The sequence below is a fragment of the Leptopilina boulardi genome, unplaced genomic scaffold, assembly GCF_019393585.1.
Source record: "Leptopilina boulardi isolate dan_hultmark-lab unplaced genomic scaffold, ZJU_Lbou_2.1 LbouV2_150, whole genome shotgun sequence".
Lineage (NCBI taxonomy): Eukaryota > Metazoa > Arthropoda > Insecta > Hymenoptera > Figitidae > Leptopilina > Leptopilina boulardi.
This window is the reverse complement of record NW_026137697.1, coordinates 1,631,170-1,646,040: the sequence shown is the minus strand read 5'-3', so window position 1 is coordinate 1,646,040 and position 14,871 is coordinate 1,631,170. Positions and strand designations below refer to the sequence as shown.

General features: G+C 26.3%; 5 protein-coding genes across 7 annotated transcripts in view; 3 read left to right on the top strand and 2 right to left on the bottom strand.

The window, feature by feature from the left end:
* Nucleotides 1-135: 135 nt before the first annotated feature.
* On the bottom strand, nt 136-2,759 carry LOC127276592 (tRNA (uracil-5-)-methyltransferase homolog A). Its single transcript, XM_051297136.1, has 8 exons — nt 2,187-2,759; nt 1,953-2,114; nt 1,667-1,859; nt 1,481-1,605; nt 1,150-1,400; nt 817-1,051; nt 557-749; nt 136-426 (listed from the first exon to the last, which is right to left on the bottom strand). Exons 1-8 carry the CDS (start codon nt 2,502-2,504, stop codon nt 188-190), a joined length of 1,716 nt encoding a protein of 571 aa, XP_051153093.1. The 5' UTR covers nt 2,505-2,759; the 3' UTR covers nt 136-187.
* Nucleotides 2,760-2,961: 202 nt separating this feature from the next.
* On the top strand, nt 2,962-5,990 carry LOC127276586 (targeting protein for Xklp2 homolog). Its single transcript, XM_051297128.1, has 3 exons — nt 2,962-3,147; nt 3,245-3,400; nt 3,512-5,990. Exons 2-3 carry the CDS (start codon nt 3,329-3,331, stop codon nt 5,888-5,890), a joined length of 2,451 nt encoding a protein of 816 aa, XP_051153085.1. The 5' UTR covers nt 2,962-3,147; nt 3,245-3,328; the 3' UTR covers nt 5,891-5,990.
* A 137-nt stretch (nt 5,991-6,127) lies between these two features.
* On the bottom strand, nt 6,128-10,740 carry LOC127276587 (leucine-rich repeat flightless-interacting protein 2). Of its 2 annotated transcripts, XM_051297129.1 has the most exons (9): nt 10,412-10,740; nt 9,229-9,449; nt 8,761-8,887; nt 8,545-8,684; nt 8,208-8,471; nt 7,990-8,131; nt 7,789-7,914; nt 7,477-7,691; nt 6,128-7,404 (listed from the first exon to the last, which is right to left on the bottom strand). In XM_051297129.1, the coding sequence occupies exons 2-9, from the start codon at nt 9,310-9,312 to the stop codon at nt 7,294-7,296; spliced, it is 1,209 nt and encodes a 402-aa protein (XP_051153086.1). In that variant the 5' UTR covers nt 9,313-9,449; nt 10,412-10,740; the 3' UTR covers nt 6,128-7,293. The 2 variants fall into 2 exon arrangements, with proteins under 2 accessions (XP_051153086.1, XP_051153087.1); XM_051297130.1 differs by lacking the exon at nt 9,229-9,449.
* A 252-nt stretch (nt 10,741-10,992) lies between these two features.
* LOC127276580 (putative tRNA (cytidine(32)/guanosine(34)-2'-O)-methyltransferase) lies at nt 10,993-12,660 on the top strand. Its single transcript, XM_051297123.1, has 5 exons — nt 10,993-11,219; nt 11,302-11,371; nt 11,440-11,642; nt 11,726-12,120; nt 12,296-12,660. The coding sequence occupies exons 1-5, from the start codon at nt 11,099-11,101 to the stop codon at nt 12,578-12,580; spliced, it is 1,074 nt and encodes a 357-aa protein (XP_051153080.1). The 5' UTR covers nt 10,993-11,098; the 3' UTR covers nt 12,581-12,660.
* Nucleotides 12,661-12,940: 280 nt separating this feature from the next.
* LOC127276571 (integrin alpha-PS2) overlaps nt 12,941-14,871 on the top strand; it is a 36,341-nt gene continuing 34,410 nt past the window's right edge. For both annotated transcript variants that reach the window (XM_051297100.1, XM_051297099.1), the window contains exon 1: nt 12,941-13,428. In XM_051297100.1, the coding sequence (XP_051153057.1) occupies nt 13,256-13,428 (173 nt within the window). In that variant the 5' untranslated portion in view covers nt 12,941-13,255. The remainder of the gene's footprint in view (nt 13,429-14,871) is intronic.

Below are 14,871 nucleotides of genomic sequence, written 5' to 3'. Positions count from 1 at the left end.
AAATCTTAATTTTTTTTTGAATAATTATTTTTGTAATATTTTTTTAATTTAAAAAAAAATTATTAATTAATTTCAATTTAATCAAATTATTTATATATTTATTTATATATTTTTACTATTAAAATTATTATAAAATTAAATATTTATTGATATTTATTATTCTTTTAAATGATTTTTATGAAATTATTTAATTTGAATCGGATTTTGCTAGCCGTTCTAAATAAATAATTAATTCACAGTGTCTTGTAAATGGAAACATATCAACAGGTACAGCTTTTACAGGAACCAAAGGCTCTCCGGAATAATGTTTCGAGTTTGCTCTTGCCAGATCAACCAAATTTTTAATTGCAGCTTTTGGATCGCAAGATATATAAACGAGTCTGTTTAAATTTTTTGCTTTTCGCAACGCCAAAAGTGCTCGTTGATCTGTGAAATTTTCATTTATTGAAAAAGAAATTTTAATTATTTATAATTTATTCTAAATATATATATATATATATATATATATATATATATATTTAAAAAGTAATTAAGAAAAATATTCGAAAAAACTCACGTAAACCTGCTCTAGGTGGATCGACAACCGCTACTAAAGTTGGTTTTGTCGATCGATGAATAACAGGCGATAAAATATCTTCAGCTTTTCCAGCGAAAAATTCACAATTTTTAACACCATTTTTCACGGCATTTTCCCTTGCGTCTTGTATTGCTTCCGGTATCATTTCCAAACCTAATACCTCGCCACAATGCTAATTTAAATCCAAAAAAAGAAAAGGATTAGAACTAAACTCAAATTTACAAAAAAAATCTTTTTACCTTTGAAAATGCAAGTCCTATTGTTCCAGTTCCACAACAAACATCAAGTAAAGCTGTATCTTCTGTAGGCTGTACCAAATCTATAGCTGCTTGATATAAAACCTCTGCTCCCGAAGTATTTACTTGGAAAAATGCTTGAGGTGAAATACGAAATGTCATTCCTAATAAAATGTCTTCTATAAAATGTGTACCACTAAGATGCTCCAATGTACAATTATCCTCACTTCTTCCAGTTCTATACATTAATTCAACGTTAATACAATAAAATAAAAGATACATTATTATATTTTCTATTAAATATATATATATAATTTTTATATTAATAATACTAACTTTCTATCTAAAATTTGAAAATATAATGATGTAACATTTGCTTCTTTTCCTTTACCATTTTCAAAAAAGTTTTTTAATTCATCTTTCAATTTATTTAAATCATCTGAACTTAAATTTTGTGGATGAACACCAATTATCAACATTAGATGATTTAAACGAGTTGTCCTTCCCGTAACTTGTCTCCAATTACCACTATGATCTACAGGATTAAACACATCTAATTCTGAACTGTGAATGAATTCTTCCAAAAGCTGAAAATTAAAATTAATATTTTAAAATGTTTCATTATTGTAAAAAAAATTAACAAAAAAAGCTAATAAAAAAATTGAACCTTAACAGCAGATTTCATAATTTTTGGAATATGAATAAGATCGTCAATGGGACCAACGGCAGTTGATCCAGCAGCATAACTCGATAAGCGAAAGCCAATTATTTTATTTCCATCGGTATTTCTACCTACAAGTAGAAAAATGATTTTTTAAACATAAATTCAAATTAGGGTTATAATTTTTCATACCTATTGTGAATTCACATTTATTTCGATAACCCTCTTTTATATCTGCACTAAGAATTGATTGCAATTCACAAGGTAAACCATCATATTTATTTTTCTGAATAGTTAACCATTCATTTAAATTTTTATTTTCCTTCAACATTTGTTGTCCCAATTTAATTAAAATTGCTTTCATTTCCTTTTGTTTGAATTCTAACTGAAAGAGTAATAAAATAAATAATTAATTATATAATTAAATATTAAATAATTGAATTCATTAAATTTACATTATTTTTAAAGACATTTTTACCTGATTATCATAAGGCATATTCCATAGAGGAATAGTCGTATTTTTTACACGATCTTCTAGGGAAATTTGTTCATCATTATCATCTATTTTGCATTTTTTATTCGCAGCTTCTTCTTTTTCCATTTTTCTTTTAATAAATGGATCAGGAGCTGGTGCTGCAGCCTATTAAAATAATAAAATTTTAATCTTGCTTTTTACCTTGAATTAAAATCAGTAAATTAATTTAATTCTTACATGAGCAGTGAGTTTTGAATTTTTCCAAGAAATACCATCGAGCAATGAAATAGCACGATTTCTATCTTCTTCACTTCTTAAACAAACATATAACCATCCACTGCCTCTTCTTGGTGGTTTTACTTTACAAAAATTCAATTCCAATTTATCACTTAATAACTTTTTAAATTCACCAATACCGTAAAATTTTGGTAGTCCTCTTACTTCTATTTTATATTTTTCAGAAGTAAAATCATCTCTTTGTAAATAAGAATAAAGATTATTTTTTACACTCTCTTTTGAAGTTTCATTATTAACAGATTCTTCTATAGATGTCATTTTTATATTTAAAATATTTCTACACGTGTATACTAATATTTAATTTAAAATGTTTTTGACACCACGCACCACATAACCTCAATAACAAAACACGTGTTATATATATATCTATATATGATAGGAAACAGGTTATTTTTGTAGTTTTCAGTAAGGAAACCTTAATTTTCAGAAAGATAAATGTTTAATTAATTTTTTTTAAACAATTATTCTCTACAAAAATAAAAAAAAAATTATGTGACTTAAAAAAAACATTGGAAATGTAAATGTAATAGAAAGGCACAAATTCGAATGAATGAACCCTGTTGGTATATAAAATAAATAACCAATGAAAATTTTGTACTCAAATGACGTCATTGAAAGAAACAAATTTGATTGGCTGTTTGTATTTAGATTGGAAAGACATGCGATTTAACCTTAATAATTTTATGCTTCATAGTTGCCCATCTCTGATTTTAACCGTTTGTCATTTGAATACTTTCAAACTGGAAAACACGCTATGTATCTGCGTTAGTGTTGATTATAATTACAGCGAATATTTTGTCAAAAGAGCAATTAAAAGTAATAATAAGTTTTCATTAAAGTAGAATAACGAATATAAATTTCTGCTTTCAATTATAAATACTATGTTATTTGTATAACCTAGGTAAGTACAGTCATATCAAATTTGTCTTTACTGTTTATAAATATAATATTTCGTCATATAATTATTTTAATTATATATAAATTATTTATTGTTTTAGATAATGTTTTTAATTTTTATGAGAATTATTTAAGTGAATCGCTAACGTTTTTAATTAACTAAGGATTAAAAGTATCATTAAATAATGAATACCAATAAATCTGTCATGGATGGTTTTGACGCTCCCCAGTGGACGGATTTTACTTCCAGTCCCCAGGTTAGTTACTATTATTATTATTTTATTTTCAAATAATGAAAAAAATTGAAAAATTTGTATTATTTTTCTATTTCGAATTTAATTTATTATTTTATATTCATTTATTTTTAGATATCAGACGATTTCTTTAGTCGACTACATCCAGAGCATGAATTGGAATATAATCCACATAAACAAGGTCGTACAAAAAAATATAAAGAAACTCCACTTTTTTTAACTGATGATGAGAGTGGATTTGAAAATATCTTGGATAAAGTACAAATTACTCCAATAAAAGTTCTTTCGCCAAATAAATCTCATAAAGATGAAAAAGTAACAAAAGAAACAACTGTTGGCAATCTTTTACTTGAGGCAATGAACAATCTTGAAGTTTCAACAAAGAAAAAACGTTTAAATCAAAGTGCATCTAATTCATCGATAAACACATTTAAGACTCCACAGATGACTGATAAAAGAATTACCAGATCAATGAAGACGAGTGTGAATTATGAAAATATTTCAATAGATGTTCAATCAAATGAATCTCAAGTAGAAACACAATGTAAAAGAATTTCAAAAAATATTCTCAACGATATTGCAAAAATTGAATGTACCAAGACAACAATAACAATTGAAAGTGCTAAGCAACAGCCATTGGATTCACAAGAAATAAATGAAACTGAAGAAGAATCAGATATTCAATTATTAACCGATAGAATTGTGACTTCTAAGAGTGAAGAAAATGAAGAAACAACAAAACAGAATAGTGAAGTAGTAGCAAATTCAATTGATCAGAGCAGTAATTTTAATGATTCATTAAATGATGAACCAAAGGCCTCAACATCAAAAAATATTGATGAAAATGACACTCTATTAAATAACTCTAAATTGAAGCCTAGCAAATTTGTTTTATCATGGTCAAAACCCAACACAAAGAAAATCAACGATTCAAAAGAAACGAAAAAATTAAAGATTCCAGCACCCAAAAAACGACCTCAAGTAATAGCAGACTCCATTCGAAGGAAAAGTATAATGAAACTGAAATCGAACGATCAATATAAAACATTAGCTGAATCAGTTTCTAAATTTCAAAAAGAAACACCAAAACGATTTCATTCGGTTCCTGTTAAAAATGCTAAACCAATAACAACAAAACAATCCACAATGAAAATTACACGACCAATTTCTCCCAAATTAACATCAAAAAGTCGAATTCGTCCAATTAAACCACTAGACACAATAACAAGTAATTCAACACTAAAAAATCTTCGCAATGGACCCGTTAAGGCCGATCCAAAAGTGACTATTCCACCTAAATTAAAGCAAACAAAAAAAAATATTAAAATAGAAAATTTTCAATCAAAAAAGGGACATTCTTCATCAACTGAATCCTTGTCATCAACAAATCTTCACGATTCACAGCATTTCAAAATCGATCATCCAGTACAAAAAAAAGTTGTACCAACAATTGTATCAACCGATGACGCTAAACTCGCTGTCAAAGAAGTTGAAATTGGACACTTTGGAATACCCACCGACACAACTCATAAACAAAAAAAAATCACTCGTACAATGCCTTTTAATTTTGAAATTCGAAACAAAGAATTGCAACAAAAGAAAGAACTTCAATTAAAGAAAAAACAATTACAAGAATTAGAGAAGAAAATCGATTTGCCAGGATCATGTAAAAATTCAAAAGATTCTATTATTCTCAAAAAGAAAATAATACCATTAAAATTACAAGAAGTGGAAAAGAAAATTATTTTGCCATCTCAATCAAATAAAGATACAAAAGAATTTTTGAAAAAGAAAATAACACCATTAAAAAATCCCCGAGAAATATCATCAGCTAAAAAAACAACACCACGTCCATTTAGTTTCGAAGAAAGGGACAAGCAATTGATCAAGAAAAAAGAGGATTTAATTAAAGAGACACATGAAAAAGAAAGGAAAGGACGTGAATTTCATGCTAATCCCGTACCTGTAATTCGTCCTGTAATTGTGCGCGGTAGATCGCGTGAAAATTTACGCATTAATAATGAAAAAACACCAGAGAAAAATGATAAAACAAATAAAGTTACATCAGCACCACAAATTTGTCATATTAAAAAAACTCTTTTTCCAAAAATAATAAGCAATCAAGAAAATAAAGAGCCAAATGGCAAACAATTTTACAAGTCAGTATCTAGTGAAAAATTAAATCTAAATAATGGTATTAAGAAAACAGCAATTCTTGGTGAATTAAAATTAAACACTGACAAAAGAGCAAGAGAGAGAAAAGAGTATGAAGATCGTGTTAGGATGAAAGAACTCAAGGAAGAGGAAATTCGCAAAAATCTCGAACAGGAACGCTTAATTCGTGAAAAAGAGGAAATTGCTGAACTACGTAAAATAATGGAGACAAAAGCAAGACCAGTGCCAAAATTTAAACCACTTGCTATAATTAAATCGACAAAAATTTTGACTGATCCACAAAGTCCTGCTTGGGCCCACAAGCATAAAAAAATATAACTGCATAGAAATTTCATTATTCTACTTTTTTTTTTTTTTTGATATATTATTGTTTTGTAAAACTTTTAACAGATATTAATAAAATTGCTTAAAATATAAATATTTAAATTTAATGAGAAATTCATGTTTTAATAAATAACTTTTATTTACTAAATCATTTAATTCAGTTTTTTTTTAAATAAAAGTAATGTTTCACACAAGTAGCTTAGAATTCTATAAATTAAAAAGATTTCAAAGAACAATTTAATTTTTATTTAATTCATTACTAATTACAAAAAACAAGTAAAGAATAATAATATTTATAAATTTTCAAAATTTATGTGTTCAGTCATATAAACAAGAACTAATCGCTCGTACAATAGAATCCTCTCATACAGGAACTATCATAAATGATAGATAATTAATATTTATCAAATGCATGTGTTCGTTTATGTATTAGCAATATTATAAAAACTACAAACATTTTTTTATTACAGAATTTTTTCAAATATATTTAAAAAAAAACGGTAATTATGATTCTGCGTTATATTTAATTTTTTTTTTTAGAATAAATACAATCAACTATAAAAATATTTTATAAAATGCTTACAAGAGTTTTTAACATGTTTAGAATAATTTATAATTGTAAAAACTGCATTTTAAGTATTATTTTTAAAAACAATTTTTTTTTTTTATAAACAAAAGTTTAATTTTGAAATATCTAGATAGAAACATTTTATTTATAAAAAAAAGAGGTGTTAAAATTTGTTTCTTATTAAATGTTTAAAATCATATTTTGCACTAACGGATTGTATAACATTAAGATTACTTTTATAAAATAAGATATGAAAATATAAATGTTTACGTGTGTACGTAGAAAAACGATTACAAACAAATATTTTAAAAATTAATTTCAAAAGCAGAAAAATGGGAAAAAATTTCACTGGAAATTTTTGTTTAATTATGCAAATGTTTAAATTAATTATAGTTTCCAGAGTCATAAATGTATATATAAAATTTTTTTTTGTTTTGTTTTAATATAAATGTATATAAAATGGTGTTTCATAATTCATGGATAAAATTAATATCATGTTATTCGTCATGAACTGATTTCAACTTCAACAAGATTCTTTAAGGGTAACGATTTCCATATTTTTTTTTTTTTATTAATGCTTTGGCATTTTACTGAGTACGTTGTCATTTTAACACTTTATTCTAATAAAATCAAGTTTGCCTTTTTTTTTTTCCTTCTAAATACGAATAACGTAAAAACGATAATATTGCTCTTATCTATAAGTTACGATACAACCAGTTTATAAGTCTATATATATAATATATTTATATATATATATATTTATATATTGAACTTGAATTCAAGTTTCATGTTTAAATATTCCACCATTTTTAAAAACAATTTTTACTTATCAAATTTCCTTTAAAAGAGTAGACCTTGCATTTTTCAACTTATCTAATCTTCGTTGTAAATGGGTGTTGGCAGTTTCCAATTCTTCAACACGTCCTTGAGATTCTCTGAACTATGAAAAATAGGAATTTTTATTTTAATCAAATAAAAATAATTTATTTTCAATTAATTAATAATAACTTACTTCTCTTTGTAATTTTCTCTTTTCTACTTTTAATTCATCTTCGGCTTTTTCCGATGCTTCCGCAGCTGATTTATAACGAATAACTTGACTCTCTAGCCTAGCAACTGTTGCCTGTAATGTTGACATATCTTGTTCGGCTTTTTGAAGTTTAAATTTATAATCAGCAATCAATTTATTGGCCTCTCGTTGAATATCTTCTGAATCGGAAAATCCACCTGCGAGAAAATACAATAATTAATTTATTATTAAACTGTTATAAATTATATTTTATATTTTAAATAAAAAATATGAATGATTTAAATTTTTTTTTACCTAACATTAAACCTGCAGTTCTTTCTGGCCTCATGCGACTTCGAGCTTCTTCAACTTCTAACCTCAGATGTCGAATTTCATCCTGTAATTCCTTTTTCTCTGACGCAAACTTTCTTAACCGGACATCTAAATTATTTACATGGATTTATAAATAAATTACAATTATACTGAAATAAATATATAAAAAAAAAGAAAACAAACCTAAAGAACCTTCTCCAGCATTTTGCAATACTTCTGCAGCTTCTGTACTAACTAAAACTCTTTTCCTTGAACGAAGACCATTTTCTCCTTCCACTTCTTCACTGTCACTTCCTTCATCTTCTACTATTACTAAACCATTTTCCTAAAGATGAAAAAAAATTAAATTTTAATAATTTTATTATAAATTAAATTTGAATTCATTTTTCTTTGCAAATTACCTGAATTAAAGTATCTCTTTCTATTAATTGAGCTCTACATAAATCTAAATCTTCTTTCAACCTTTGACTAACACGTTTCAAATGTTCAGCGTCTCGATTTTTTTCTCTCAATTCTCTTCGTAATTGGGCAACCGTCTCCTCTAACTCCTCTAATTTATCTTTTAATAAATCCACTTGATAAGCATAAGACGATTTCTCATTATCCAATTGAGCATTTGCAATCATTGCTTTTCTAAATTTTTCCTCAAACTCTTTCAATTCCACCTGTAAATGTAGAAAAAAAAATATAAGAAATTATTCGTCGATGTAATACGAAAAATAAATTGAAAATAATTACCCTAGGATCTCTGCCAAGACCAGCATCTTCTAATGAATCTTCAGATGATCTTCGACTAGACTGAAAATTATTTGAATTTGCAAGAAGACGAGATGTTCTGATAGGATCTGGTGTAACTCTCATTGTGCGATTACTGTCAGCTGAAAAAAATATAAGGAAAAAAAATAAAATAAAGTTCACTTTCAAAATTTTTTGTTTTAAAATAAATATTAATACCTGTACACATATCGTATACACGGTCTGCGTTTTCTTCAGCTTCCTTTTGTTGTCTCTCTAATTCACGCATTCGAATTTCTCTAGCTTCGGCTCTAGCTTGTCTTCTAGCTGCTAATCTCGCTTCTGCCTGTAATTAATTATTAATGTTAATAAATAATTAATTTTTATCAACTACCTGCTTTAAAGTAGAAGTAAAGTATTAATAAATAATATAGAAAAAAAAAAGTTTTTAAAACTATTTTTAAATTAATACAAATAAACATTCACCTAAATACAAATATAACAATATACAAATACAATAAAGACAGAACACAAAAAAGCAAAACTGAACATATACAAATCCCCCCCTAACATTCGGGAACAAAAAAAGGAATCATTCGAAAAATAATTTTTCGATTTTAACAAAATTATGATATAATTGTGTAATAACGATGATGCAAGCTTAAAGAAATTTAATTTAAATAATACCTCTTTGGCAATTTGATCCAAAGCTTGATCTTCAGCAGAATGCCTTGTGGCAGTTCGTCTTCGTCCCGCTACAGATGATTCCATTTTTTTTTTCTTTTATTTTTTCTTAATTTACAAAAAACGTTGCAATTGATATATTTAATCCAAGATTTGGTCGCATCACCTCTCTCTATATAAGGTACCACAACGTTCAACAGCAATATAATCCAAATTTTCGTTGGCTACGATGAATAGAATTTGTTTAGTCAAGTAAAACGATATTTCAAGGAAAATATGTCACAATAACTTTTATGCAATATTGAAACAATTAATGTTATCTATAATAATTATTATATTTTTTTCTATTTTAATTTAAAATTATTACTACTTTGTCAGAAATATATATATCAAATAATTATGAAATATAAATTCATCTCAGTTGATTTCTAAATGTCAAAATATCGTAAATTTATTATTATTTCCCATTGGAGTTGATGATTTTCTGGAAACAGTTTTGTCAGGGTAATACGATGAGACCTCTGACGGAAATGTCATAGATTTCTTGTATATGGACTTTGAACAGCTCATGTATAGGCAAAAATGGTAATATACCTTTTTTGAAAATACATAATTAGAAATGATCAAATGGTACAAAATTAATTGTATAATTCATATATCTAAAATCGTTCTGCGACTTAATTATACTTTTCAGAAAAATTTTTTGATTAAATATAATATATTGTACTCTAAATTACAATATTGTAGATATATAAAAATTCTTTTAATATTTTAATAACATAGTAAAATAAACGTCAATGAATTTCACTTAAAAATAATTTTTGTAATCACTATATAAAGAGGACGAGATGAAGAAGAAAAAAAAAAAAAAAAACTTATTTTTAAAATTACCTCTAAATACCTTATATAGACATTGCGAAATGGCTGGAAGAAAATTTATTGACAATTCGAAATATTGCACCTAGAATGAGTATATGAATAGATATATGAATAGTATAAGGAAAAAAAACATGTACGTGTAACTTTACACATAAAACAATCAGCAAAAAAAACGACACATTGCACCTATGGTCATACACCCACCGCATGAGACATACACAAAAGACGATGTACAAATATCAGTGACATAGTAAATTTGTTTTGTTGTATTTAAAATTTTTAATATTATAAAAATTTATTTACTTACAGGTGTATTATCTCTTTAACTGATGAACGTGTACATGATACTTTATTTGTCGACTTCCAAACGTAAAAATAAACCTTAGACACTATAAATATAATTGATGGAAATCGGATGACTTCCTCTCATTTACGGACCATCTGCAAATCGAAAATGATTTTGCAATAATCTCCACAGTACTTTCTCTTTTTTATAGGTATTATTTCAATACGAATATTATCAGTTCGTAGATAATTTTTTAAAAATTGTCTGTATGTATGAATTATCTAACAAATGCAGATAAAAAACCAAGTGCAGAACACCTTTCGGTACATCTCAACTGCACACACACACACACTCACTTACTTTGACTCATACACTGAAAAACACACATTGCTTAACTTAAAGTACCGTTCATATAACACCTACAGAGAGAAGTTGGATGTTTAATATCGATGATCCGAAATGTGACACACCGATGGAGGGTGAATCCATTGCAGAATCGGTTTTAGTGTTTAAGGGTTGGTTCACAACATTTTGGACAAACTATTTTATCTTTCTCTATTTCATTGCGCGCGCATAAGTCTGTCCTTCATGTTGGTACAATCGTTTTTTGAGACATAACCTCAAGAACTTGACTGATAGCCGGAAAGTTGCAAGAAAAGTTTTTATTTGCAAAATAATCATTTATAGTGTTTTTCTTATATATAAAAAATGGGCAAAACAACGAAAGATAAACGTGACATTTACTATAGAAAAGCAAAAGAGGAAGGATATAGAGCACGCAGTGCATATAAACTTCTTCACATTGACAATAAGTTTAACATTTTTGAAGGTATATATATATTTATTATTTGTTTTTTTTTAATATTAGGTTTTGAAAATAATTTGTTTTAAATGATTATTTATTTTTCTAGATGTTTCAAAAGCTGTTGACTTATGTGCTGCTCCTGGTAGTTGGAGTCAAGTATTATCCAAAAGATTAAAGTAAGTTAAAAAATCATTATTTTAATTAAATTTAATGAATTTTAAAACGATAAAAATAATTTTTTCAGTGAAGTTTTCAAAGAAAAATCAGAGAAGGGAAATGATATTCTATCACCAAAAATTATATCAGTCGATCTTCAGGCAATGTCACCGATAGAAGGTGTAACACAAATACAAGGTGATATCACTAAAGTATCAGTGGCAGAGGAAATTATATCACATTTTGGAAATGAAAATGCCGATTTAGTTGTCTGCGATGGAGCACCTGATGGTAAGTTTTTTTTTTTTAAGACACGTTCTTTATAGTATTTTAGTTTTTAATAGTTAAAATCATTTAAGACTGAATGATTTTAGTCACTGGACTACATGATATGGACGTATTTGTTCAGTCACAGCTACTTTTAGCTGCATTGAATATAACAACACATATTCTTAAGCCAATGGGAACATTTGTGGCAAAAATTTTTCGAGCCGATGACATGTCTCTTCTTTATTCACAATTGAAAATATTTTTCTCCTCCGTCATTGTTACAAAACCACCTAGTTCGCGTAATTCCAGCTTTGAAGCATTTGTTGTTTGTAAAAATTATTCACCACCCGATGGTTATAAACCACATATGATGAATCCATTATTAACATATGAAAAGTGTAGTTTTCAAGATTTAGAAGGAATTAATAAATCTATTGTTCCTTTTGTTGTTTGTGGAGATCTTAATGGACCTGATTCAGATACATCGTATCCATTAGATGTAAGTAGAATTATAATTTTAAAAAATAAATACTTTTTATTTATTTAATAAATAAATAGTAAGAAAGAAATTTTAACTTTTATGTTTAATCGTATATAGAAATCTATATTATCGACAATTTGTTCTTAGAAAATAATTTTTAATAAAAAAAAAACTGTATTTTTTATATTTTTAGTTTGAAGGGACATCATTTGAATATTGTAAACCAATTCAATCTCCAATAGCACCTCCATATCAAGAAGCAATGAATTTATTACAAAAAACAAGACTTGGAAAAGCCGATGGAAGTTTTGTAATGGTAAATTCAATAAGTAATATGATTATGCAAAATAGAGTTGAGAATTTTGAAGAAGAAAAAATTGACGTTACTGAAAATACAGTTGAACAAAATGTGCCAGAGAATGAAGATGAATCATCAGTTGAAGGTGTAAAAAAAATGATAGAGGAATTAAATTTATAAATTAAACATCGCATTTATGTATCGTTTTAGTATTAATAATTAAAAAATTCTTTAATAATAAAAATTATCTAACAATGAAATTTTAATTTGTATTTTTTATTCTAAAACCATTTGTTCTAATGATATTAAAAAAAATTTTCTTTTAAAAGGAAAATTTAGTTTTTTTTTTGACAAGTAGAAAAATCGAGCTTTAGAGGATAATAATTTATATTTTTATTTTTATAAAAGTATAATCGTAATAATTAAAATAATTCGATTAAAATCGAAATGAGATGAAGAGGAATATTGCATGGTAGCATATGTAGTGCAGTGGGTGGGAGCTGAACAGAACTGAGTTCCACTCTTCCACTTCAGTCAGTTAGTTAGAAGTTCAGTCTGTCCGCGACCGTTCGTCAAGCCGTCTTTGCCAAAGCAACTTTCGTTGCTTCCGTTCACCTCGTGCTTTTTCAGCACATGTCCTTTATAATCCCCGGTTATTAAAAAAAAACAATATTTTTGAAAAAGTATTAAAATTTAGCAAGACATCTTTTTTTTTGTCTTGCTTAAATATTTTTTTAAAATTCTAATTATAAATTGCAATTTATTTGCAATGAACATGAATAGATAACGATTTGTGTTTTTTAATCACTTTTTTTTTTGTGAAATAGTGAAAGTGATTTAAAAAAAAAAAAAGAAATGGAGCTCTTTTGGCTTCTATTAGGGCTAATTGCCTATTTTGGAAGTTTTTCAAATTGGAAAATTACTGCTTTTAATGTAGAGACTAAACATTATACACTTTATAAATCGTTTCGTCAGTCCATGTTTGGATTTTCTGTCGCTGAATATCGAGATTCTGTAGGTCGAGGATCGTAAGTAGTTTTTAAATAAAAAAATTTTCTCTAAATAATTTTTTTTAAACAAAACAAATACATTTTTCGGATTTTTGAAATTTTTCCCTCCTAAAATGAAATATAAAAAATTGCAAATATAAAAATAAATTTATAAAAAAAGATTTATTTTTTATTTTATAATTTTATTTTGGTATAGAGATAATTAATATATAGATTCATAATATTGCCATGTGCATATATTGTGTAAAAAGTGTAACGGTTTGCGTTAAATAATAATTATCAGCTTCCGGATAACTATGCTAATGACTCGATGTCACAACCGCTCAAGTGCGAATGGATCTTCCTGTTGATAGTCAAATTGAGTGCATAAAGAATAAGGGATGACATTATACTCGCGGATTGCAAAAATAATCGTGAACTAATAAGACAAATTTTTTTTTTTATTTCTTTTTTTTATCTCTGTAGATGAGAATATTTATTAAAATTTCAAATTAAATTTATAAAAAAATTGTTTTTACTTCTGTTTTTTTTTTGTTCTTATTTGGTTTATTATAAAAGTTGAATCAAGATTTTCTTTGTATAGAAATTAGTTCTCTGAATTCAAGTAATTAAAATAAACAATGTATACACTCAGTCAAATTACTTATATCAAGATAATGCACTGAAAAAATTTTATTTTATTCAAATAATCGGTTACTTGGCTAATAAATATTTATTCGTATTTGAATAATTATTATTTGAGTTAATGCAAAAATTATTTGTTCAAATACAGTTTATTTAATTCAAATAAATATTTATTTGATAATAATCAATCGATTATTTGAATCAAATAATTTTTTTTTTTTTACTTAAGAACACTTTCTTTTCAGTGTAGAACTTTTTCTAAATTTTAATTATTTTTTATTTCTTTGTCGCAAAAATTTTATTTGCTATAAAATTATTTATAGTTTTTGAAAAGAGAATAAGTTTCTTTCGTATAAGTGTTAGAGATTTTTTTTTTTTCCCAGAATCAAGTGAAGCGAAAAATTATTTTTTTTTCCTTAATATAAAATTGCGATGACGTAATGGTCACCTGCAAGTCGTAATTTCTATTTTTTCGATGAATCGAGTTTTCTGACTAATACATTGGGCTAATCCTGCCAAAGCTTTCGGTTTAGTTTCTGTATACTATATATGACTCCCACTTCTATTATATTGAACTGAAATACACGTGCAGTTGTTGTGAATGTATATATATATATATATATATATATATATATATATTTCTGTTGAGGGGGTCTTATTTTCAAATTGCCCCTATATCGATCTGTTGCAAATTATACTTTTAATGTCACGCCTCTCTTTCTGTCTGTTGATGATATGGGAGAAAAATATTTTCTCTTCTCTCAATGATCAGAATTATTTTATAAACACTTTGATATATAAAATATTTAATTTTGTTTTCATATATTTTTTTTTAAT